The sequence below is a fragment of the Thermobia domestica genome, chromosome 16 (genome assembly GCF_964235325.1).
Source record: "Thermobia domestica chromosome 16, izTheDome1.hap1.1, whole genome shotgun sequence".
Taxonomy (NCBI): Eukaryota; Metazoa; Arthropoda; class Insecta; order Zygentoma; family Lepismatidae; genus Thermobia; species Thermobia domestica.
The window spans coordinates 138,759,984-138,786,196 of record NC_137469.1 but is presented as its reverse complement, the minus strand read 5'-3'; the positions used below and the strand labels follow the sequence as shown (position 1 = coordinate 138,786,196).

The window sequence follows — 26,213 nt, the reverse complement described above, 5'->3', positions numbered from 1 at the left end:
CCTTACACAAGTTCACGGTGTAACTGAACTGCCACAACCAGGTAGTATGTTGGATATACCCACACCAACAACTGATCTTCACCTTATCTTCTTTCGGATTCAACTTATTGCGTGAGGGCCAATGGAACACAGACCTCCACAAAAACGACAGAACTTTGTTGGTTACCTTCGTGCATTTGATAAAATTCATTGTAGTATGATTAATAGTTACGAATATACAGAAGATTTTCAAACCAAGGAAAATATTTTTATAGAAAATATGACTTTTAAAAGAGGGAGAAAGAGAACATACGTAAATGGTAGCCCGTAATCATATGTGTAAGATAGGCTATATAATACGAACTTATATAATAACGTGTATGTGAATACCCGTAAAATCGTATGTTACCACCTTCTTCTGACCACATGCTAGTTCACTGATTTTAAAAGATGTTACTTTACCTCTTTATCTACTGCTTGAAACACTTTCCGTAGTTCTTCCTTAGTAATGGGTTCTGTATAACTATCACCAAAACGATCGAATTCTATTGATAACTTCTCTGCAGTGTCTTCTGAAGGACTAATTAAGTCTGAAGGTCTCCAAGGCAAAATTTTATGTTGGTCTACGCAGCGCAGAAACCAATCCATAAAAACTACGTTATATTTCCTAGATTGTGCGATATTTTTCACACGTATTGTCTCTTTTGAAGCCATTACTACATATGTATCGTTTCCTGAAATAAAAAACACGAAATATGGCTAGAAAAAACGCATTGATTTAGCTACTGGCAAACAACGCGTACATGAAAGTAAAACAATGCATGATTCTATAGCACGGTACCCTGCCTACTGAATGACAGACTGACCTGGATGCAGGTCAATCAGTTTTGCTGTGGTCTTTGTACAAAGCGGAATATACGTCTATGCTCCGTCGGAAAAATGCTGAGTGTTAAAATGGAACAGCGTACTAATGTGAAGTTTCTGTGCAAGCTGGGAAAATCCGCAACAGAAAAGTACGATATGTTAAAATCAGTGTAGGTGATTATTGCTTATCACGCACACAAGTGTTGGAGTGGTTTAAACGTTTTAAAGAGGACGGGAAATGATCACAGACGACCTGCATCCAGGACGACCTTGCACGTCGAGAACAAAAACGAACATTCAAAAACTGAGTGATGTGATTCGGAAAGATAGTCGATTGAGCATTAGAGCTGTTGCTGAAATCACAGGAATAGACAAAGAAAGTGTTCGTCAAAAGTTACATGAGAATTTGAACATGAGTAAATTGTGTTCAAAATTGGTGCCAAGAAACCTGACATTGGAACAGAAGGAAGCTCGAGTGAACATTTGTACTGACATGTTGATAAACATTGAAAAGGATCCTACATTCTTAGACAAAGTGATTACGTGTGATGAACAGTGGTTTTTCACACACGATCCTAAAACAAAGCGTCAATCAATGCATTGCAGGGCTCATAGTGGCCTAGTTTTTTTTTTTTTTTTTTTTTTTTTGTAAATAATTGAAAAGTGACCAAAAGCACACGAAAAAGTGATCAAATTCTCATCATGCCCCTTTTTTTCTTTGTCAATTTCTCCATCGCCTCTCTCTTTGTTGTTTTGTTTCATCTTTTCTTCTTTACATCTTTTTGAGCTTCCTCCTTTCTTAGGTTTTCTAAGTATGCTTTGTAGTTACGGTAAGCAGACTTAGCTGATGTAAGAAGCGTCTGAGTAAGTGGAACCAGTTCTGGCCTGTCTCCGAATTTCTTCATCTCAGATATTATATTTAACTTAGCATTGAGAGTTCTCAAAGCCATGAAATATTCAAGTTCATCACCTACTCTTAAGAAGAACATACAAGAAGCATACCACAAGGTGAACATGATGAACCACACAAACACACACACAACGTTGAGCGGAGCGCTAACTACTACAAGAGAAAACTAAAAGACTATTATGATAGAAGAAAGAACAGACACAGAAGGGTCTTCAACCTCACCTTGAGAGCTTAAACATACACCAACCATGTGCTTTAGAAAGAATAAAAGCTGAAGTGAGAATAAATCTGACTGTTTCACATGTGGCAGCAAGTACTAAAGCTTTTAGAAGAGTAATAAGTTTCTGCCTTTTTCCATTTATTTTTATCATATTTTTGTTAAAAAAGTGCCAATGCAAAACATAAATCACACAAAAAAGTCATTTTACTTCCCGGAAGAGTAACTTTTAGTGACAAATTTGGAAAAAAGTAACTTTTAGTGGCCAACTTGAAAAAAAGTAACTTTTAGTTAAAAAAAAAAAAGTGACTCGCTATGAGTCCTGCATTGGAAGAGCTCGAGTTCTCCACGCCAGAAGAAAGCTCGAGAGCAAATCGAAATTCAAAGCCATGATAATTGCTTTTTCGACATCCGTGGGATCGTGTATGTTCATTGGGTACCCGAGGGTCAAACTGTAAACCAACATTATTATCTTGACGTTCTGGCAATCCTTCGTGAGCAAGTAAGAAGACGACGACCTGATTTGTGGCAAACGAAGTCATGGATTCTGCACAAAGACAATTCTTCTGTTCATACGGCTTTATCATTTAAGACATATTTGGCTAAACATGCCATTCCAGTGTTAGATCACCCGACATCTTCGCCGGATCTTGCTCCGTGTGACTTTTTTTATTCCCCAGTGTGAAGTCATCCTTGAAAAGAGCCAGATTTGAGACTGTAGAAGCTGTGAAAAGAAAAGCAAAGGATGTCATGAACATGATTCAAAAAATGACTGGCAACACTGCTTCCAACAATGGAAAAATCGTATGGAATGATGTAAGGATCGTGAAGGGGAGTACTTTGAAGGTGATAGAGTTCCCTGATACCACATGAAACGTGCTGATTGAGTTTTATGCCAACGATTTTAATGTTGAAAGATACTACTACATGTGTTATGAACTATATAAATCCACAAGATAAAAGGCTGGAACAAAACTAGATGTTGCAGAATATTCTAAACCTTAAATTGTACAAAAACACTGAATAAATGTTAAATGTCTATGTGTGCATCCAACCAACTATATGTTTCACTCACACTTCTTCTTCTTCTTCTTCTGTTCCATTTTTTGTCAGTGTTGCCAATCTTCGAATGCTAAACTAGTTACAACTAAAAGAAATTCCTAACATACTCCCCTCTCTTGATTGGACACAATCAACAATTAGGGAATATAACAATAAATTAATACAATATATTAACAAAAGGGAACCAATTTGGTTATTGAACGTTTGTAAGTCCCAGATTTTGTTTTGATTTTCACTACTCTTACAAGTTCGTCTTGCCCCTTGCACACCTCGTCGACTACTCCCAACTGCCAGGATAAAGGGGGAAGATTGTCTTCTTTCACTAACACTATAGTATTCGGTTTCAAGTTTTCTGATATCTTCTTCCATTTGGTGCGTTGTTGCAGTCCATGGAGATAGTCCGTAGACCAACGTTTCCATATGTATTGTTGCATCTGTTGGATACGTTGCCACTTAGAGAGACAAGTTTCCTTAATATCGGTTATATCAGGTTCAGGCAAATTCATTAAAGGTGAACCAATAAGAAAATGGCCAGAACTGAGATAGCTAGGGTTTGTAGGATCACTCGACAAAATGGTGATAGGTCGCGAGTTGAGACATGCTTCTATCTGGGTCAATAAGGTACTTAAATTCCTCATATGTGAGTGCAGTATTTCCAATCACTCACCTTAGATGATATTTCATTGATTTGACGGCACTTTCCCAGAGACCACCAAAATGTGGAGATCTCGGAGGAATGAAATGCCATGTGATGGCTTCTGAGGCAGCAAATTCACTAATAGAATCCTCAAACGCTTCTGAAGTGAACAGCTTGTATGAATTCAACTCATGATTTGCCCTGACAAAATTGGATCCATTATCACTGAAAATATGAGAACACCTTCCTCTTCGAGATATAAATCTTCTAAGTGCTGCTATGAATGCTGATGCGGTTAGATCAGTTACTAATTCCAAGTGAATAGCTTTAACTGCTAAGCAAATAAATATGGCTATGTATGCCTTGCATCTGATACGACTTCTAGGAGCATTCTTCAAGATCACAGGACCAGCATAATCAATTCCGGTGTTACAAAATGGACGTGAAGGAATCACTCTAGGTGGTGGAAGTTGACCCATCAATTGTTCTGACGTCACAGCCTTCAGTTTGAAACACGGCAAACATCTGTGTAGCACTGCTTTCATAACTTGTCTAGCACGTTGAATCCAATATTCTTCTCGAAGAGATGCTAAGAGTAATTGTGGTCCAGCATGCAATAAACGCAAATGTTCTGCTGTTAAATGATGATAAGTCTAGTTAAATGATGGTCAGGAGGGAGGATCAATTGGTGTTTATTGCTATAGGATAAATCATAATGTTCAAATCTTCCTCCTACTCGCAAAAGACCTTGATTATCAATGAATGGATGTAAATCTCTCAATGAACTGTTTTTGGATACGGAACATCCTGATGACATATCTTGAATTTCTTCATTGTAAAAAGTACGTTGAACAATACGAACACATGTTTGTAAGGCTGTCCTTAGCTCATCACCTGATAATGCATGATTCCTTCTTGTAGATTTATGTGTCACATTGTAAATGAATCTTTGACAATACGCAACAACTCTAAGCAGCTTCCCTAAGGTGGAAAACCTTTCCATAAAGTTCGTTGTATGATTAATATTCACCAATACAGTCTTGGACGTTATCCGCTCCTCTGGAATCTCTATTTCCATCGACGAATTTTCATTATGCCATGACATTGAATCCCTTAACCATTCAGGTCCATGCCACCATAATTTGGAATGCTGTAAAAGTGTAGAGCTTACTCCTCTGCTGATGAGATCTGCAGGATTTTGTTGTGACGAAACATGTTTCCAAACACTGATGTTGGTAATTTCTTGAATTTGCGAAACTCTATTTGCTACAAATTGCTTCCAGCGATTTGCTGGTGATGCAATCCAAGCTAACACAATTTTAGATAAATGAATTTCATCGATTTTCATATCAAGAATAGGGATGGTTTTGTTCAACAAGTTTCGCTAAGAGTACTGCACTACATAACTCTAATCGTGGATGTGTTACTCTTCTGGTTGGAGCAACCTTTGATTTTGAGCACAATAAACAAACATTTATATCACCCGTCTTGTTTTCTGATCTGACATAGATACAAGCTCCGTATGCTTTTTCGCTAGCATCACAAAATCCATGAATCTGAATGTTCGTAACTTGGCCCTGGACTAAGAAAAACCTATCAATTTGTATCCTTGTGATGATGGGTATCTCTGCGAATAAATGATTCCAACGTTCCAATAGTCTTTCAGGCAAATCATCATCCCAGTGTACATTGCATAACCATAATTCCTGCAAAAACATTTTGAAAGAAATTACAATTGGACTAATTAGTCCCAAGGGATTGAAAATTGACGCAATGATGCTTGTGACTTCAAGCTTTGTAATTCTTTCATTTTTTAATAATGATGTATTTGTTGGTGCCTTACTACAAATCAACAACTTGTCTGATGATGGATGCCATTCTAAACCCAATGTCTTGATCCCGTCATTCCGATTGTATTGAAATGGAGTTTCCGTCTTTCTCAATTCTGGCGAGACAGCTTCTAACAATTTAGGATGATTTGAACTCCATTTTCGTAGAACAAATCCTGCGCTCTTCAACAAATTGATCAACTCTGATTGTAACACAAGCGCACTTTCGACATCATGACTTCCAGACGCCAAATCATCAACATAGAAATCACGTTGGATTACTTTAGATGTAACTGGATAGCGCTCTGCCTCTTCTTCTGCCAATAGTTGTAAGCATCCTGTTGCTAAATATGGTGCAGGCCTTGTCCCGAAAGCTACAGTTACTAATTCATAAGTTTTAATTGGTTCCTTAATTGATTTCCTCCATAGTATTCTTTGAAAGCATGTATCGTCAGGGTGCAATTTTATCTGACGGTATATTTTCTCAATATCTGCACTAAATACAATTTGATGCGTTCTAAAACGCAATACAATAGAGCACATATCTTGTTGGATAGTAGGCCCAGTCAACAGAATATCGTTTAGAGATAAACCGTTTGATGTTTTTGCAGAAGCATCAAACACAATCCTTGTTTTGGTTGTACTACTAGTTGGCTTGAAAACTGGATGATGTGGTAGATAGCACAAATGTTTGTCTTCCTTTGATGTATTAACTTCTTTCATGTGACCCAATGTAAGATATTCATCCAAAATTTTACAATAATCTGCATGTAGGGTTTGATTCCACTGCAACCTACTTTCCAATTGATTGAATCTTCTTAAGGCTTCTTCATATGAGTCTCCCAAATCTTCTGATTCTCCTTAAACGGTAAACAAACTACAAATCTGCCTGTACTATCTCTTCGAGTATTTTCATGGAAGTGTGTCATACATTCTTGTTCTTCTTTACTCATTGTTACAGCGTCTACTTCTTCCAACTCCCAGAATTTACGTAACTGTTGGTCCAACCCATCAACAATGTGAGCAAAGCATGCTGTAGTAGGTATTTAGGGATGCTGACTAACAAGCGACTTCGATGATGATGGTGGAATCCTTCCGGCAAGAATCCATCCTAACTTGGTATTTTGTAATATTGGGAAATCACCTTCACGTGTCTTTTGGCCTGGCAATAAAAGTTCAAAGAATATTTCTGCCCCAAGTAACATATCAATTTTGTCTGGCTGGAAGAACAGAGGATCTGCTAGTTGAATTTCCTTAGGTAAATACCAAGTCTCATAATTGATTAACTCTGCCGGAATGTTACCTGTAATGCGAGGCAAAACTAAAAAATTCATGGTTCTTGAAAAATCTGATACTCTTGACGTTAACTGAATATTTACACAATACTTTGTTTCAGAAGACACATCGTTTATACCTTGTATAGGAATACCTTGTTTATACTTATCCTTAGTTAATCTCAATTTCTGTACTAAGGCTTCTGTCACAAAGTTCGATTAAGAACCGTTGTCCAAAAGAACACGACACTGATATGTTACCCCGCTACTATCCTTCACATGCACAATTGCTGTTGATAGAATAACCTGAGGAATGTGTTTAATTTTCAAAGTACAATAAGAGCCTTGTGATGTTTCTTGCGTACCATTGATTGATCCTGATTGAGCTGAGGGATTCTTATCACTTACTAAGTCCTTAATCATAGAATGCTTATCATCTGATTCGAAGTGTAGTAAAGTATTATGTTTCTTACCACATTTTTTACAAGACCCTGCCTTACAATCCTTAACAAAATGATTACCATGCAAACAGTTTATACATAATCTTTGTTTACGAACAAATTCTTGCTTTTCCTTATTACTAGCATGCAAAAAAGACGAACATTGAAATAAAGTATGATTTTGTTTACAAAACATGCATAATTCCTTTGCTGTTACTACATATGTATTACTATTCTGAAAAGACCTTTTGGACTTGCCTCGCATATCAAGAGTTTTCGCGTCTCTTGTATGACCATCACTATGAGTTGTCTTGATGCTCTCAAGTGCTTGACACTTATGTTCCGAAAACGAAAATAATTCCGATAATGGGGGAAAAGACTCATTTTCGTTTTTAATTCCCATTCCTTTCGCGTATTGGTGTCTAACTTTGACAAGAAATGATGCGATAGTATCACTTCATCTAGCGGAGTTTCTAAGTTCATAGCCTTAAGGGCATTCAAATTTCTATTGGCCGTATTAATAAATTCTCGTAAGTTCCTTGCACTTTCTTTATTAACTGATTCGATGTTCATTAGACCCTGTATGTATGTGGCTGCTATCAGTCTTTTATTCTCATAACGTTCAACAATTAAATTAAAGGCTACCTCATAATTCTTTTCTGTCACTGGTAAAGACTCAATTAACTTGTACGCTTCTCCCTTCAAGGCTGACCTAAGATAATGAAATTTTTGTATAGCTGGCAACCCGTTATTGTTGAGGACCATGACCTTGAAATTGTCGATGAAAGGGAGCCAATTCTGATAGCTACCATCAAATGATGGCAACAATAATTTGGGGAGTCTAACTTCACTGACAACACTAGCATTAGTCTCCTTATCGTTTTCGTGCTTATGTTCATAATGCGTGCTAGTTAAGGCTTGTATTTGAGAATACACACTATAATACATAGTTTCAAACTCGGCTCGATATGATTCGTGTTCTTCCGATTCATCTTCTAGTTTGATCTGACACTGAACATTTTCAAACTTGTCCCACACTTGTTCTAAATGTTTCAAACGAACATGCAGTTCTTGAATATTTTGTGCTGTATAAAATTCCTGCACAAACTTTTGCATCCGGGTGAGTTGTCCTTTATAACTTGCTCTTTGTTTTAGCAATTTACTATTCTCTTTGTCATCCATTGTAACGTACTTGCCAAAAAAAGGTGCTTATGATAATACGTATACAACAAAATTACAGCTAATCGAACAACTGTTGCACTCAATAACAAAACCAATGTTCGTTGTTAACTTCGCATTACTACAACCACTCACTTTCGTTGCTAACTTGCGTACGCTACAATCACTCACTACCTATAAGCATTGAGTCACTACTCCTGGCAACCCTCACTTGTGGATGATTTTTTTAAATATTTTTTTTATTGTTGCTAACTTCTCTCAAGTCACTCACCACACCAATCCACAAACAATTTACATTGTTTCATTCTTCCAAAGAAAGCACCTAGATCACGTTCATAAAAAGCAGTTATTAATGAATTGCACATACTACTGGATATTATTTCACTTGTAACTATCATCTGCAAAACATCCAGGCAACGGAGGACCATAAAATGATACCACATGAAACGTGCTGATTGAGTTTTATGCCAACGATTTTAATGTTGAAAGATACTACTACATGTGTTATGAACTATATAAATCCACAAGATAAAAGGCTGGAACAAAACTAGATGTTGCAGAATATTCTAAACCTTAAATTGTACAAAAACACTGAATAAATGTTAAATGTCTATGTGTGCGTCCTACCAACTATATGTTTCACTCACACTTCTTCTTCTTTTTCTGTTCCTTTTTTTGTCAGTGTTGCCAATCTTCGAATGCTAAACTAGTTGCAACTAAAAGAAATTCCTAACATTCCCATTGTGCAAAATGTCCAACAAAAGATTTTGCAGCATCAGTCTTGTTTTCTCTAGCCACACACCTTGTAATTTATACAATGTAAGAATCAAATGAGAAACTAACCAGGTTATAAAAAATTCAGAAAATATTTTGTACGAGTTACTGAGCTATCCATTCTACAGCCGACTCAGGAAATGTATATCGATAGTAATTTGCAAATATTTTGTATCGAAAAAAAAAATGAAATAATTGTAACAAAATAACAAAATATCAGCCTACATTTAGAGACACTTCAATAGTTACGTTACGAGCTAAAATTAATCCGTTCACTGAAAACTAGTCATTCTGCTATCTAATGTCTCTTAGAGAAATTCCTTTATTCATTATTTACCTATTAATATGTTAATATAGTTTTCATTTTTTTTTTATTTTTTATAAGTATACTTTTCTGGTAGGCCCATATAAATGTCATCAGGATATATTATACTCTTCGAAGCTAGACCAAGATACATCCCAATGGGTGTAATGAAATCAGCTAATATTTCTTTATTTATTATTTTTAGAAAAAAGTTCTTATATTTTATGACCTTTAGCACAAAAAACACAACTGCAATCAATAACACACTGTGAATATATATACCAATCAAAATTATGGAAACAATTTAATAAAATGCAACGTATCTGATTACTATGACATTACATCACCTTTAGCTTATAATACAAATTTTGCGCTGGCACATTGTTATCTTGATGTTCGGGATTATCATTTCCACTATAGGATGTTCCTGATCACTTAAAATGTTTACATAGTTACAGGACGTAACTCATCCTTAGAGTGTAATAATAGAACCAACGGAATAAAATTGAGACCTATAAGCACAGGATCGCTGCGATTTTAGCAGGAGAAAGTAAATTTTATGTCTCTTTGTGTACACATAAACCGGTCTGTTGTTGTATACAAGATTAAAGACTAGTGACCTAGCCATATTACTCTCTTCCAAACATAGGCGGTTCACATCTTATGTTCTTCTGAACACAATCTTTTCCGCGCTACAGCATTCACGGCAGTAATCAGATGTTACGAAACTACAATCTGACCAAGAAATATGATGTTACGGAGATGCAGTAGGAATGTGGTTTTAGAAACAAGTAGAGGTTGTTTAGTGTCTTCGGTTCTTTAGTAACAATTAAACCCTGTCACCTAGGCTTGATCCCTGCCCACTAGGTTTCTTCTTTTATCATGTATTATCACGAAAATGAAATGGAATGAAATCTTTCAGTTCAACATTCCATGATTATGCCCTTTAGGATAAGGTAGACGAGTTTTAGCTCACGAACTAGGAACCTTGTGTAACTACTGAAGCTCAGTCGATAATTATTCATATTTTTACATTGGCGATTTCCAATCTTTATGAAGCTGTAACTTTTAACTTAGTTCAGGATACGGAAGAACTTCCATCACGGTAATTTTTAGCCCCACTTTGCAGGCAGATGTTTTCCACACGGTACACGCTTTAAAACTGTAATGGATATCCTGGATAGGGCAGAGGGTGATTGAAATAGCTGGTAGTAAATCCCCTACACATTGTTTTAATATTGTCATAAAACCAAACCAAACCATTTGGCGTAACGCGTAAGTCTGCTCCAGCGCTGAACTACATCCTGCCTAGCGGCGACGCCCTGTTCCTAACAGGCGCATCAGGAGCTTTCTAGACCTAGTGGCCGTCACGTCTTGTTTTCACGTGACTCCCCAATTTGCCTCACGGCACTAGGTGAACGCCGAAAATCGGGAAGCACAGGCCGGGAATCGAACCCGGGACCACGCGGTCATCAGTCCAACGCTCTAACCAGTAGGCTACGGTGTTCCCCTTTAATATTGTCATGATTTTTATTTTAGCATAAAATATAAAGAACTTTTAAACATGTGCTTAAATTCTGTTATTAAAAAAATTAAACTGTGTTAAACAATTTTAGATATTTTATTGTTTTTATTATTGTTGTTAATATTTTGAAAAAAGAATATTAAAACGTAGGTGGAGGACTGATAACAGTCACCAATTTTAGATGTAAATATTCCTAGTCAGCTCAAGAATATGAAATAACTTAGTTAATTTACCCCTAACGCATCGTCCAATTCAACAATTTGTTACATAGTCTCAAGAAAGAAATTAAATGTGTTTCTTTCCGAAAATTTCAAATAGATAATCTTTATTATTTATTTTTGTCTTGCATATATAAACGATTTCAGCTCCGTAATAATTATTTTTCATCTTTATACTATAGCCAACATTATTTGTTTATTTATCATTTGAATACATAGATGATCTAGTCATTTATTTCAATCCTACGTACTATGAATGTTCCCAATCGTTTAATAAAAGTTATAGTATTTCTTTAATAATTTTCTGTTTACAACCTAATATGAAAAAGTGATTCCTCAACACATGAATTGTACGTAATGAACTAACAATTAAATAATTAATATTTTTGCGACCAGAGTATGTACTTCCTGCTCACATATACCATAACGTACCATAATTTAAGGTTAACACATTAACTTATGTTGGTCATGGACAGTTTCTAGTCTAGCCTGCTAAATAAGGATGAAGATAACGGTAAGTTATTGAAACTGTTACGACTTATTTTGATTTAATAAGGAAGTACATACTCTGGTCAGAAAAATATTAATTATTTAAGTAATAATTCCAGAGTCAAGATGGATGGAGTAACAATTAAAATATTCAGACCTCCAGCCTTTAATCAGTTGGGCTGGAAACTGTCTAGAATAGAGTTGAGTTGATTTTAGTTTAGCGCCCCGTTCAGCTGCGAGGCTATGAGACGTGGACCTACTGATTAACGTGGAATTCGAACCACATGAGCTCCCGCCGGGAATCGAACCCGGGTCTCCCACGCCAAAGGCGCGTACGCTAACCGCTTAGCCACGAGGGAGCTCTAGTGTCTAGAATAGATTTTGATCTCACCTAGTAAGTATTAGAATAAATTTTGCTACAATCACACACACACACACACACACAGAAAAAATATATTTATATACTAAAATATATTTGATAAAATTTCATTTCTTTTGCTGAGTAGGAAATTATATTTAATTTTAATTTCATAGGTACCGAGTGTGCTAAGACAAACATAAAAATGTGGGCAAGTGCTGTACATGAAAGCACTACTTACCTGGATTTTGTACAAACGTCCCACCGTGCTGTGCAACCATTTTTTCTATATCTTGCTTTGAGTAACTTCCGTGGCCTGTTACGACACAGAATTCCTTTTCTGCAAATAGCCTTGACGTCTATACAGAAATTATAAAATAAATAAATAAATAAATAAATAAAATTAGGAATGAATGAATCAATATCAAAATTGTCACTCTTACTGAAACCTACGCAACTTAAGATTTTTGATGACAGTGTTAAATAATAATATTGTTCCACTTTTGAAGCATTCTAGCACCCGATAAAGCAACTTTCTACCACTGTTGAGTCTGTACATGCATAATATATTTGTAGATAAAGCATAAAATTATAATACAGATACTGTTTGGTACATGCTTGCTAAGAATAATGATCATTAACCTGTTTACGTGTCCTTTGGTTTCTTTACTAGAAAAATTTCAGCAACTAATTCTGTTGTTAATGTCAGCCAGCTCTGTATTAATGTATTGATGAATGTCGGCTTCTAAAAATTACACATGCTATTCAACTTAGTCCCTTTCCTTGGTTTTAATGTTTTATAGGAAATGGAATAAGTTGAATTGCATGTACAACTTTTAAGGGGCATACGTTCTTCAATTCAAAACTGACTGACAGTAACAACAGAATTACTTGATGAACTTTTTCGAACAAAACCAAAGAACAATAAACATGTTAGTGCTTATTCTAAGCATAGAATTAGTACCGTAATTCAAAGTAGACTTGAAACTATCCACGACTCACATAAGTTAATGTGTTAAATGTTAATTTATGGTACTCGATTTGTGGTTAGCAAACGAGCTTCAATTTTCAGTAATACACGTCTCGTTCATATTTTACATTAAGCCAATGATCTCCAACCTATTTTCACTGACGACACACTTATTGAACGGCTGCAACATGACACACTTGTTTGATTTTTATTAAAATATAAGTTTCTATAAAGTAGTAGTTCTGTATAGCACCGAGCATTTTCCAGCCGCTGGAGCGTTGATAAGTTCAATCTGTCTCATAATTGATTTTAACAAGTCATTAAATGCTTCACGGTTCTTATATTCTAAAATTTCGCGACATACCCTATAGGACTGTGCTGGACACCAGTTGGGAACTAGTGCATTAACCTTTGTGTGGTAAGTCTTATCTGATATATCCTCAGTGCTCAAAAGACTAATTCAACATTTCACTCAAGGGTAAAGAACTTTCAAAAATATTGTTAACAGCTATTTCAATAAATCGATACAATATGGGTTTAACGTCGTATTGAATAACTATTATCCCAACGATCAACGATCGGTTCACTGTTTTTCTAGTGAGCAGCATTAATTAGCATACATAGAACAGACTCTCAAATTACTGACTAATTACAAAAAACAAATTTATACCCTGAAGTGCAGTACTGTTATGTGATATTTGTGCAAGGTATATACGAGATAATCGATAACAGGCACCATATTTTCATACATAAGTTTACAAGCAAGGCTTCAAAAGGACCTATATTCGGTAGAAATCTATACAGAAAACTAGAATACAGCTTCTGAGAAACGGGTAGGAGTTCGTATTTGTAGAGTATGACTGTTAAGATGTTTCGAAAAAGGAAGAAAAAATCCAGGTTATGGCAAGAAAAAGAAATTAAGATTGTACTTCTTTACTTAAAAGGCACGGACGCAACAACAGCTCTAGTACTTAATGAGAGACTTGAATTTACTACCGATATGAATACAAAATTTCATGTTCTGGAAAACACAATACAGAATAATAGAACATTCCCAATGCACGTACAAGGTCGATATTCATTTGCTAGTTTTACATAATTCAATACACCTTCGTCACAATGGTTACACAAATATTTAATTCCATTCGATGTTCACACAAAGAGTCCGATTTAGACATAAACTTCCTACAGTTACAGTCCACGAAGAATCACGATAGCTTTTAGTACACTGCTTGACAATTGCTAAGGAACAACTGATTTGCGGCATGTAACATTCCTGACAGCCGGCCATTTAAGTCAAATGCAATGCAGAGGACATAGTTGAGCAGGACCTGTTATTTGTATAAAAGACAGTGCACGAAAGCTCTGTATACAGTCGAAAGTGCACGCAGTGATGTGTTTCACATAAATAGCGTCATGGGTGGTGGAACTCAGTTCTGTGAAATTCAGAATAGTGGGACAATAATTAAATGCAAAATAGTTTTCAAGACAGCATTTGAGTGCATACAATCGTGGACATGCAGTTGGACGGCTGGAAGCTGGTCAAAATGTTACTACTGTGGCGATAGCAATTGGAGTGTCAAAAAGTGTCATCTCAAGATTGATAAAGGCCGCAGAAGGTGGAAATACGATACAAAAGCATACCGATGGTCGTCGAAGGGAAATGGCGAAAAGAAACAGACAGTTCACTCCGCGTCAGATAGCTGCAGAACCGGTACACATGTATCTGCCAGAGCCATTTCGCGGCGCTTAAATCAGATTGGTTTGTATGTACGAAAGCCTATTAAATGCATCCCACTTTAATAACCACAACATCATCGTGAACTATTACAGTGGTGTCAGGAACATGTTGGTTGGGATCAGCAACAGTGGTCCAGAGTAATATTCTCCGACGAATCCCGTTTCACTGTGACGAGTGATTCTGGCCACATGTTACTGTCGAGAGAGCGGAAAATACGTTATGTAGAACAGAATGTTCATGAACGTGATCGCTATGGCCAAGGCGTGATGATGTGGGCAGGCTTATGCACAATGACAGAACCCCGCTTCACATTTTTCAGCGAGGTAGTGTGACATTACAGAGAGATTCTTGTGAATCATGTTCGTCGGTTTCGGTGTGCGGTAGGTACAGACTTTCTGTTTATCGACGACAATGCGTGCCCACAAAGGACTGCTGAAGTATCGGACACACTAGAACATGAAGATATTACACGTATGCAATGACCTGCTTACTCTCCAGATCTTAATCGTATTAGGCATGCCTGGGGTATCCTTGGCAGACGTGTTTCTCAACGAACTCACTTCGTCAAATCGTGCAAAAACAAACGCCTTGTGAGAAGAGTGGGACAGTATCCTTCAAGGACTCCTCACTAGTTTAGTGGACGGCACGAATAACAGAGGCAGAATGTGTATTTGTGTCCGAGGAGGTCACACATGTTACTGAGGTACTCATATCTGTGTCCTGGCAGGAAGACTCATTTTTCGTGACTATTTGGATATCCTTTAAAGAGCACCTTTTTCTTTTTCCGTTTTCTTCTTTTTCCATGTAGCGCAATCTGTACCATTTTCCATTAGAATAATTGCACACTGTCTCTCTTGCGTATGTACTACGTTTCATTTCTTCCCTCAATGTCTATTTTGAATTTTTCCGAAAAATGACACTGTTCCTTAGATTTGTCAAGCAGCGTAGTTATGTGGTCAGCACATCGACTCCTATTACTGTTATTTTTCGTTTTTTAGGTTGAGTTCTCTACCTCTTCATTTAAGTAGACCGTCAAATGCATCCCATTGCTAAGTGAACGCCAACAATTGTATGACCCCACCGGAAATCGAAAGAATAACAAACTAAAATAATTCACGATTTGATAAATATCTGAAGTGGTTTACAAAAACATCTTTATACATTATCTGGCTGTCCGTTCGGAAGAGAAAAAAGATCTCAAGAATGTTGATAAACTTAGTCCCCAAAAGTTAGACTAAGCCTAAGCGAATCTTAGTTTGGAAGGGGAAACATATAATCTGTAACCGTGCCACTATTAGATATTAAAATAAATTAATAACTGCTGCACCAAGAGTAGAGATTTGAGAGTAATTAATCAAATCTGAGGCAATGATTAATATTATTTTACATTCTCCACTAAGTAAGCACTTCAATCGTGAGGCTATGTTTCAAGCTCTTAGTTAGGCTTACGTGACCTTACCAGACCAAACATAAATGCACAAATTGCTCCACAGCTATTCATTGCATTATACTTCTAATTCCACATGGGTTTCCCTTACTAATTGCCTACTCTTGCACAATCGCATTAACATAATTAGAGATAGAAATTCCAATCCATAATGGAGATTGAGAGATTACCTAACCCATCTTGATCTGATTGCAATAGTAGTAGTGGTCCGCGTTGGCGCGAATGACTCATCCTCACTCTCTTTCATGACCGGGGTGAAAGGTCAATGACCTGGCCCGGGGTCAATGACCTAGGGGTACCTAGGACCACCCCCTCTAAATTTTGGCAGGGGTACCTTGGTCCACCCCCTAAATTTTGGCAGGGGTACATAGGACCACCCCCTTAAATTTCGGAAATTGCCAAATCTAAAAATTTGGTATGGTAGCCTAGGACCATAGTATGTACCTCTATTAGTATTGGGTGTCTATGTCGTTCCCTTTCATGGGTAAAAAATTGCCAAAAATTCAAATTTCGGGGGTTTTTGACCTAATTTATCCCCTTGGATGAGGTGTTATTACCTTATATAGTTATATGGGCGTATACAGGGGTCCATTACCTTTCATAACATATGGGTATATTAATGCACCCCTTGAAAAATTTGGGAGGGGTACCATGGCCCACCCCTTAAATTTTGAAAATTGCCAAATCTAAAAATTGTGTGTGGTAGCCTAGGACTATAGTATGTACCTCTATCAGTATTGGGTGTCTATGTCGTTCCCTTTTATGGGTAAAAAATTGCCAAAAATTCAAATTTCGGAGGTTTTTGACCTAATTTATCCCCTTTGATGAGGTATTAATACCTTATATAGTTATATGGGCGTATACAGGGGTTAATTTTCTTTCATAATATATGGGTATATTAATGCACCCCTTTAAAAATTTGGGAAGGGTATCTTGGCCCACCCCTTAAATTTTGGAAATTGACCAATTTAAACATTGAGTATTATAGTATAGGACCCTAATATGTATTATAATAAATTTGGGTGGTCCATCTCGTTCCCTTTCATGGGTACGAAATTGCCAAATTTTAGTACAATCACGTGTTTCGTTTTTCACCTAATTTATTCACTTGGATGAGGTCCTATTACCTAATATGATTATATGGTCATGTATAGGGGTCCATTTTCTATCATAAGACATAGGTATATTGGTGCACCCCTTTAAAAATTTGGGAGTACCTTGGCCCACCCCTTAAATTTTGGAAATTGCCCAATTTAAACATTTGGTAGGACGAAACAGGAGAAAACATGTTCCCTTTTAGAGGTACAAAATTGCCAAAATATAAACGTAAGCAATACGTTGTACCACGTGTTTGGTCTTTTGGCCCAATTTATCCTCTTGGATGAGGCCCTATTACCTTATATAGTTATATGGACGTATACAGGGGTTCATTACCTTTCATAAGATATGGGTATATTTGTGCACCCCTTTAAAATTTGGGTGGAGTACTTTGGCCCACCCCCTTCAATTTTGGAAATTGCCCAATTTAAACATTTGGTATAATAGTATAGGACCCTAATATGTATTATAATAAATTTGGGTGGTCCACCTCGTTCCCTTTTAGGGGTACAAAATTGCCAAAAATATAAACGTAAGCAATACGTTGTACCACGTGTTTGCTTTTTGGTCGATTTTATCCCCTTTGATGAGGTGTTATTATCCTATATAGTTATATGGTCATGTATAGGGGTCCATTCCCTTTCATAAGATATGGGTATATTGGTGCACCCCTTTAAAAATTTGGGAGTACCTTGGCCCATCCCTTAAATTTTGGAAATTGCCCAATTTAAACATTTGGTAGGACGAAACAGGAGAAAACATGTTCCCATTTAGAGGTACAAAATTGCCAAAATATAAACGTAAGCAATACGTTGTACCACGTGTTTGGTCTTTTGGCCCAATTTATCCTCTTGGATGAGGCCCTATTACCTTATATAGTTATATGGACGTATACAGGGGTTCATTACCTTTCATAAGATATGGGTATATTTGTGCACCCCTTTAAAATTTGGGTGGAGTACTTTGGCCCACCCCCTTCAATTTTGGAAATTGCCCAATTTAAACATTTGGTATAATAGTATAGGACCCTAATATGTATTATTATATCCCTTTTAGGGGCACAAAATTACCAAATTTTACTACAACCACGTATTTGGTATTTTGGCTCATTTTATCACCTTGGATGAGGTCCTATTACCTTATATAGTTATATGGACGTATACAGATGTCCATTTCCTATTATAAGACATAGGTACATTTGTGCACCCCTTTAAAAATTTGGGAGGAGTACCATGGCCAATCTTTTAAATTTTGGAAATTTTCCAGTTTAAGCATATACTACTGGACTCTAATATGTATCATGATAAATTTGGGTGGTTCACTTCGTTCCCTTTTAGGGTACAAAATTGCCAAAATATAAACGTAAACAATACGTTGTACCACGTGTTTCGTTTTTTACCTAATTTATTCCTTTGGATGAGGTCCTATTACCTTATATGGTAATGTATAGGTGTTCATTCCCTATCATAAGACATAGGTATATTGATGCACCCCTTGAAATTTTTGGGAATGGTACCTTGGCCCACCCCTTAAGTTTTAGAAATTGCCCAATTTAAACATTTGGTATAATAGTACTGGACCCTAATATATAATACTATAAATTTGGGTGGTCCACCTCGTTCCCTTTTAGGGGTCATTTTGTTCCGCTTTAGGGGTGAACATGGATACCGTACATGTGTTGCAATCGTCCCGAGTTCGATTCTTGGTGCTAGTTTCAGGAAATGTTGAATTTAACGTCTCCGAAAAACGATGATGATGAGAAGTGATAGGACGAAACATGAGAAAAACATGAACTTACTTGATTGAGGATTGAAGCAGGGACCTCACACATTAGTGACAAACGCGGATGGGATGATGTGATTTTGGACCTCTCGTTTCCGTTCATGGATTAAATAAAAAGATGACTCTTTGCTTAAATCTGATTAGTTCATTGTTCGAGCGATTTTTAAACGCTCTGCGTTTGTTGATCAGTAAGCGCTTCATTGATGGAAACAATGTTGCCAGATTTTGAAAATCTAAACTGCTCCGATTCTTTTTTCGAAACGGTTCCGCTGAGTGCAAGAATTTTTCAAAACTAAAAATTTTAAAAACTAAAAATTTTCAAACTAAAAAAAATTAAACTTTTCAAAAAAATTTTTCGAACTAAAAAATTTCAAATAAAAAAAATTAAACAAAAAATTGTCAAACAAAAATTTTCAAACTAAAAGATTTCAAATAAAATTTTGAAACAAATTTTGAAAATCTAAAATTTTTAAAACTAAAAAATAAAATCAAACTTTCTGGAACGAAATTTTTTAAACTTAAAATTTTCGAACTCGAACCGAATTTGAAAAGTAAAAAACTTTTCGAACCAAATTTTCAAACAATTTTTTTTCGAACTCAGAAAGTTTCAAACTTAAAACTTGCAAATCAAAATTTCAAACTAAAAAAGTTTTCGATCTAAAATTTTGAACTAAAAAAATTCGAACTCAAAGTTCTCACTAAAAATTTTCGAACTCAGAAAGTTTTAAAATCAAAATTTGAAACTCAAGTTTCGAATTTAAAATATTTTCGAACTACAATTATCAAACTCAAACTTTTAGAAAATCTTAACAGAGATTGAAAGTGATCACTCGTTTCGCGAGCCGTAACTTTTAGTAATGTAACATAGTTTACGGTTTAAGATTTATATTGTCTTGAGAACGATTGAGTTCGTTTATGTAATGAACCCGTTGGCCAGCCATAGCCTGATTTCACATCGTAGCTCATGAAAGCAATCTTGTTGTAGTTGTGTAGCCGTGACCATTTTTTCTGGACATAGCCTGTACGATCACCAGGAATGAAATACTACTTAGTTTAGCTACCATTAAGACGTGATTTAATAAATATTAGCCACATTAACACTTGAACTTGTATGAAACGAATAACAGCTTACTGATCAAAGCACAGAACGAAAAAATGCTAAGATGGACAGAATTTCATTCATGTGACGTCAAGCACAGAAGTATTTCCTTACCTCTCATTCCTCTCACTTGAAGGTCAAGGTGCTAATCAGCATTTTCCAGGTTGAATGCATTACAATAAAAAAAAATCTTTCCTTAAGACCATTTGAGACTTCAGTGGCTAAGTCCAGGTTCGATTTTTGGCGTTATTATTACGGGTTTAAGTACACAACCCACAGAAGTACGTTCAAGTCTTATACAGCCTAAGGTCATAAACGCTTTCCATCTTATACGTAAAATAGAAACAAATATTTGGTGTTTATAGCTACATTTATGATGATTCGCATTTCACTTTGAACTGTAGGTCCACGTCCTATACAGCCTCGATATTGTTAAGTCAACATAAAACATTTATGGTGGTTCATATTTTATCGTTCACGTATTATGCAGTCTAGGAACACAAGATTTACGTCCTCGGTACTGTCAAGAGAACAAAAAACACTCGTGGTGGTTCAGAGAAATGAAATTAAATCTTTGAGTTTTACGTCTTACGGTTATGTTAACTAGGCTAAAGAAGACGATGATGATGAGAAATAAATGTAATGATGGATTAAATATAGTGGGGAGAACCCTGAGAAAACTCACGCACATGGCTTTTTTGTTCACTACAAAGCAACTTGGCGTTAGCTAAGATCGAACCAGCGACCTTACACACCTCTGTCATTGAGTCATCACGACGTAAAACAGATAATGATACACTTAACATGAAACAAGCAAGGTCACTGAGTTGAGGAAGATCATTTTGCAGGCCTCAGCTTTTTCTCGAGGAGCAAATACCACAACAATAATTTAAAAACCATTCATGAAAAAGACTGTTGTTTAGACTAACATCACGCACACACACACACACACACACACACACACAAACACACAATGTTGTTTATTACAGCACATACTGATTACATTTTTTAAATACAATTATATTACTTATGTTGATTTCAATGAAAATGTAATTAAGTTTTAGCAGTAGGCACAGACTGTTCGTGCAATACTTTTATCGCATAAAAACTTCACTTAAAATAGTGAACGTCAGCAGGATCAAACTAGAATCCTTTTCGCATTAGATGCACTTGTTCACTTTTATGAAATTTTTTTCCAGCCGGAATCGATCTTCTTGTGAATGTTATTTAATACAAATCACTCGTATTACAACACCATGGTACAAAACAATATGAGATCAAAACGATAAATCGTTCATTTCTTTTACACAAGGAAAGCCGAACCATGGTATCGTAACAGTTTTTTTCTTTCTTCATTTACAATCTTATGAGGGAAGCTCTTCCACCATAGTAAATTGAATTCAATGTAGCATCATTCACTACTGGCACGATCTTTCATAAAATAAGTAACATGATAATCCTATAAGAACGACGGGAAGCACTCTAAAGGAATCGAACTGAAAACCTCTTGCACCAGAAAAATTGGATTCAATGCAACATTATAGCATCACTAGGTAACACGGTAATCACTATTGCAGTAAATGACAAGTTCAATGTTACAAACACAGGACTGATATCTTAGTAACTAAGCAACAGTAACACAATTTAAAGAGAGAGAATGCAATATGACAGAGCTGAATGACGTTATAAAGAAAAACTGCAAATTCTGCATTCTTCATCTATGACAAAGAAACTATGATACTGAAGTAATGAAATTCATTTCGTTACGAAACTTGTGCAAGAAGCCGCTCCTCTCTTTCGTCATCTTCGCCTTCGCATGTGATTTTTTAAATGCAATTTCGATATGACAAAACGTGACTTAATATTTAAAGTGTTTGGCAATGTAAATGGAAAATTGGTTCATTGCTTTTAACAACTAAGCAGACGTCGATTTTGAGGTCCGAGTTCCCAGCTCATAAGATATGAATCGCTGTGCTAAACGAAATATGTCCTTTTCTTAAAGTTCTAATCGATCCGGGGTTCGACTCCAGGTAAGGAAACACACATTTTTGTTTGTTCTATCGCAGGATGTCTTAACATTTGATGGTTCAGATTTCATCTTAATGGTCGCTAAACTAAGTAGTATTTCATTCCTGGTGATCGTACAGGCTATGTCCAGAAAAAATGGTCACGGCTACACAACTACAACAAGATTGCTTTCATGAGCTACGATGTGAAATCAGGCTATGGCTGGCCAACGGGTTCATTACATAAACGAACTCAATCGTTCTCAAGACAATATAAATTTAAACCGTAAATTATGTTACATTACTAAAAGTTACGGCTCGCGAAACGAGTGATCACTTTCAATCTCTGTTAAGATTTTCTAAAAGTTTGAGTTTGATAATTGTAGTTCGAAAATATTTTAAATTCGAAACTTGAGTTTCAAATTTTGATTTTAAAACTTTCTGAGTTCGAAAATTTTTAGTGAGAACTTTGAGTTCGAATTTTTTTTTAGTTCAAAATTTTAGATCGAAAACTTTTTTAGTTTGAAATTTTGATTTGCAAGTTTTAAGTTTGAAACTTTCTGAGTTCGAAAAAAAAATTGTTTGAAAATTTGGTTCGAAAAGTTTTTTAGTTTTCAAATTCGGTTCGAGTTCGAAAATTTTAAGTTTAAAAAATTTCGTTCCAGAAAGTTTGATTTTATTTTTTAGTTTTAAAAATTTTAGATTTTCAAAATTTGTTTCAAAATTTTATTTGAAATCTTTTAGTTTGAAAATTTTTGTTTGACAATTTTTTGTTTAAATTTTTTTATTTGAAATTTTTTAGTTCGAAAAATTTTTTTGAAAAGTTTAAATTTTTTTAGTTTGAAAATTTTTAGTTTTTAAAATTTTTAGTTTTGAAAAATTCTTGCACTCAGCGGAACCGTTTCGAAAAAAGAATCGGAGCAGTTTAGATTTTCAAAATCTGGCAACATTGTTTCCATCAATGAAGCGCTTACTGATCAACAAACGCTGAGCGTTTAAAAATCGCTCGAACAATGAACTAATCAGATTTAAGCAAAGAGTCATCTTTTTATTTAATCCATGAACGGAAACGAGAGGTCCAAAATCACATCATCCCATCCGCGTTTGTCACTAATGTGTGAGGTCCCTGCTTCAATCCTCAATCAAGTAAGTTCATGTTTTTCTCATGTTTCGTCCTATCATTTCTCATCATCATCGTTTTTCGGAGACGTTAAATTCAACATTTCCTGAAACTAGCACCAAGAATCGAACTCGGGACGATTGCAACACATGTACGGTATCCATGTTCACCCCTAAAGCGGAACAAAATGACCCCTAAAAGGGAACGAGGTGGACCACCCAAATTTATAGTATTATATATTAGGGTCCAGTACTATTATACCAAATGTTTAAATTGGGCAATTTCTAAAACTTAAGGGGTGGGCCAAGGTACCATTCCCAAAAATTTCAAGGGGTGCATCAATATACCTATGTCTTATGATAGGGAATGAACACCTATACATTACCATATAAGGTAATAGGACCTCATCCAAAGGAATAAATTAGGTAAAAAACGAAACACGTGGTACAACGTATTGTTTACGTTTATATTTTGGCAATTTTGTACCCTAAAAGGGAACGAAGTGAACCACCCAAATTTATCATGATACATATTAGAGTCCAGTAGTATATGCTTAAACTGGAAAATTTCCAAAATTTAAAAGATTGGCCATGGTACTCCTCCCAAATTTTTAAAGGGGTGCACAAATGTACCTATGTCTTATAATAGGAAATGGACATCTGTATACGTCCATATAACTATATAAGGTAATAGGACCTCATCCAAGGTGATAAAATGAGCCAAAATACCAAATACGTGGTTGTAGTAAAATTTGGTAATTTTGTGCCCCTAAAAGGGATATAATAATACATATTAGGGTCCTATACTATTATACCAAATGTTTAAATTGGGCAATTTCCAAAATTGAAGAGGGTGGGCCAAAGTACTCCACCCAAATTTTAAAGGGGTGCACAAATATACCCATATCTTATGAAAGGTAATGAACCCCTGTATACGTCCATATAACTATATAAGGTAATAGGGCCTCATCCAAGAGGATAAATTGGGCCAAAAGACCAAACACGTGGTACAACGTATTGCTTACGTTTATATTTTGGCAATTTTGTACCTCTAAAAGGGAACATGTTTTCTCCTGTTTCGTCCTACCAAATGTTTAAATTGGGCAATTTCCAAAATTTAAGGGATGGGCCAAGGTACTCCCAAATTTTTAAAGGGGTGCACCAATATACCCATATCTTATGAAAGGGAATGGACCCCTATACATGACCATATAACTATATAGGATAATAACACCTCATCAAAGGGGATAAAATCGACCAAAAAGCAAACACGTGGTACAACGTATTGCTTACGTTTATATTTTTGGCAATTTTGTACCCCTAAAAGGGAACGAGGTGGACCACCCAAATTTATTATAATACATATTAGGGTCCTATACTATTATACCAAATGTTTAAATTGGGCAATTTCCAAAATTGAAGGGGGTGGGCCAAAGTACTCCACCCAAATTTTAAAGGGGTGCACAAATATACCCATATCTTATGAAAGGTAATGAACCCCTGTATACGTCCATATAACTATATAAGGTAATAGGGCCTCATCCAAGAGGATAAATTGGGCCAAAAGACCAAACACGTGGTACAACGTATTGCTTACGTTTATATTTTGGCAATTTTGTACCTCTAAAAGGGAACATGTTTTCTCCTGTTTCGTCCTACCAAATGTTTAAATTGGGCAATTTCCAAAATTTAAGGGGTGGGCCAAGGTACTCCCAAATTTTTAAAGGGGTGCACCAATATACCTATGTCTTATGATAGAAAATGGACCCCTATACATGACCATATAATCATATTAGGTAATAGGACCTCATCCAAGTGAATAAATTAGGTGAAAAACGAAACACGTGATTGTACTAAAATTTGGCAATTTCGTACCCATGAAAGGGAACGAGATGGACCACCCAAATTTATTATAATACATATTAGGGTCCTATACTATAATACTCAATGTTTAAATTGGTCAATTTCCAAAATTTAAGGGGTGGGCCAAGATACCCTTCCCAAATTTTTAAAGGGGTGCATTAATATACCCATATATTATGAAAGAAAATTAACCCCTGTATACGCCCATATAACTATATAAGGTATTAATACCTCATCAAAGGGGATAAATTAGGTCAAAAACCTCCGAAATTTGAATTTTTGGCAATTTTTTACCCATAAAAGGGAACGACATAGACACCCAATACTGATAGAGGTACATACTATAGACCTAGGCTACCACACACAATTTTTAGATTTGGCAATTTCCAAAATTTAAGGGGTGGGCCATGGTACCCCTCCCAAATTTTTCAAGGGGTGCATTAATATACCCATATGTTATGAAAGGTAATGGACCCCTGTATACGCCCATATAACTATATAAGGTAATAACACCTCATCCAAGGGGATAAATTAGGTCAAAAACCCCCGAAATTTGAATTTTTGGCAATTTTTTACCCATGAAAGGGAACGACATAGACACCCAATACTAATAGAGGTACATACTATGGTCCTAGGCTACCATACCAAATTTTTAGATTTGGCAATTTCCGAAATTTAAGGGGGGTGGTCCTATGTACCCCTGCCAAAATTTAGGGGGTGGACCAAGGTACCCCTGCCAAAATTTAGAGGGGGTGATCCTAGGTCATTGACCCCGGGCCAGGTCATTGACCTTTCACCCCGGTCATGAAAGAGAGTGAGGATGAGTCATTCGCGCCAACGCGGACCACTACTACTGCAATCCAACATGACTTATTTTCACAGAATCAAACCTAGCAACACATATTTAATATATGGCCATGTGCCATTATTCCGTAACATTACGTGTCCAAAGCGTTGAAGCCTCATTCCTAACAAAACAAAACAACAACAAAAATTGATGGATGTCATTAATTATGACCACGATATAGA

The 26,213-nt window shown here is 36.0% G+C and overlaps 1 protein-coding gene across 5 annotated transcripts in view; it reads right to left on the bottom strand.

Annotated features, from left to right (window-relative positions):
* Nucleotides 1-26,213, bottom strand: part of DNAlig4 (DNA ligase 4) — a 201,063-nt gene that overhangs the window by 20,705 nt on the left and 154,145 nt on the right. For all 5 annotated transcript variants that reach the window (XM_081743176.1, XM_081743173.1, XM_081743172.1 and 2 more), the window contains 2 exons: nucleotides 12,301-12,418; nucleotides 442-713 (listed from right to left, as the gene is read on the bottom strand). In XM_081743176.1, the coding sequence (XP_081599302.1) occupies nucleotides 442-713; nucleotides 12,301-12,418 (390 nt within the window). The remainder of the gene's footprint in view (nucleotides 1-441; nucleotides 714-12,300; nucleotides 12,419-26,213) is intronic.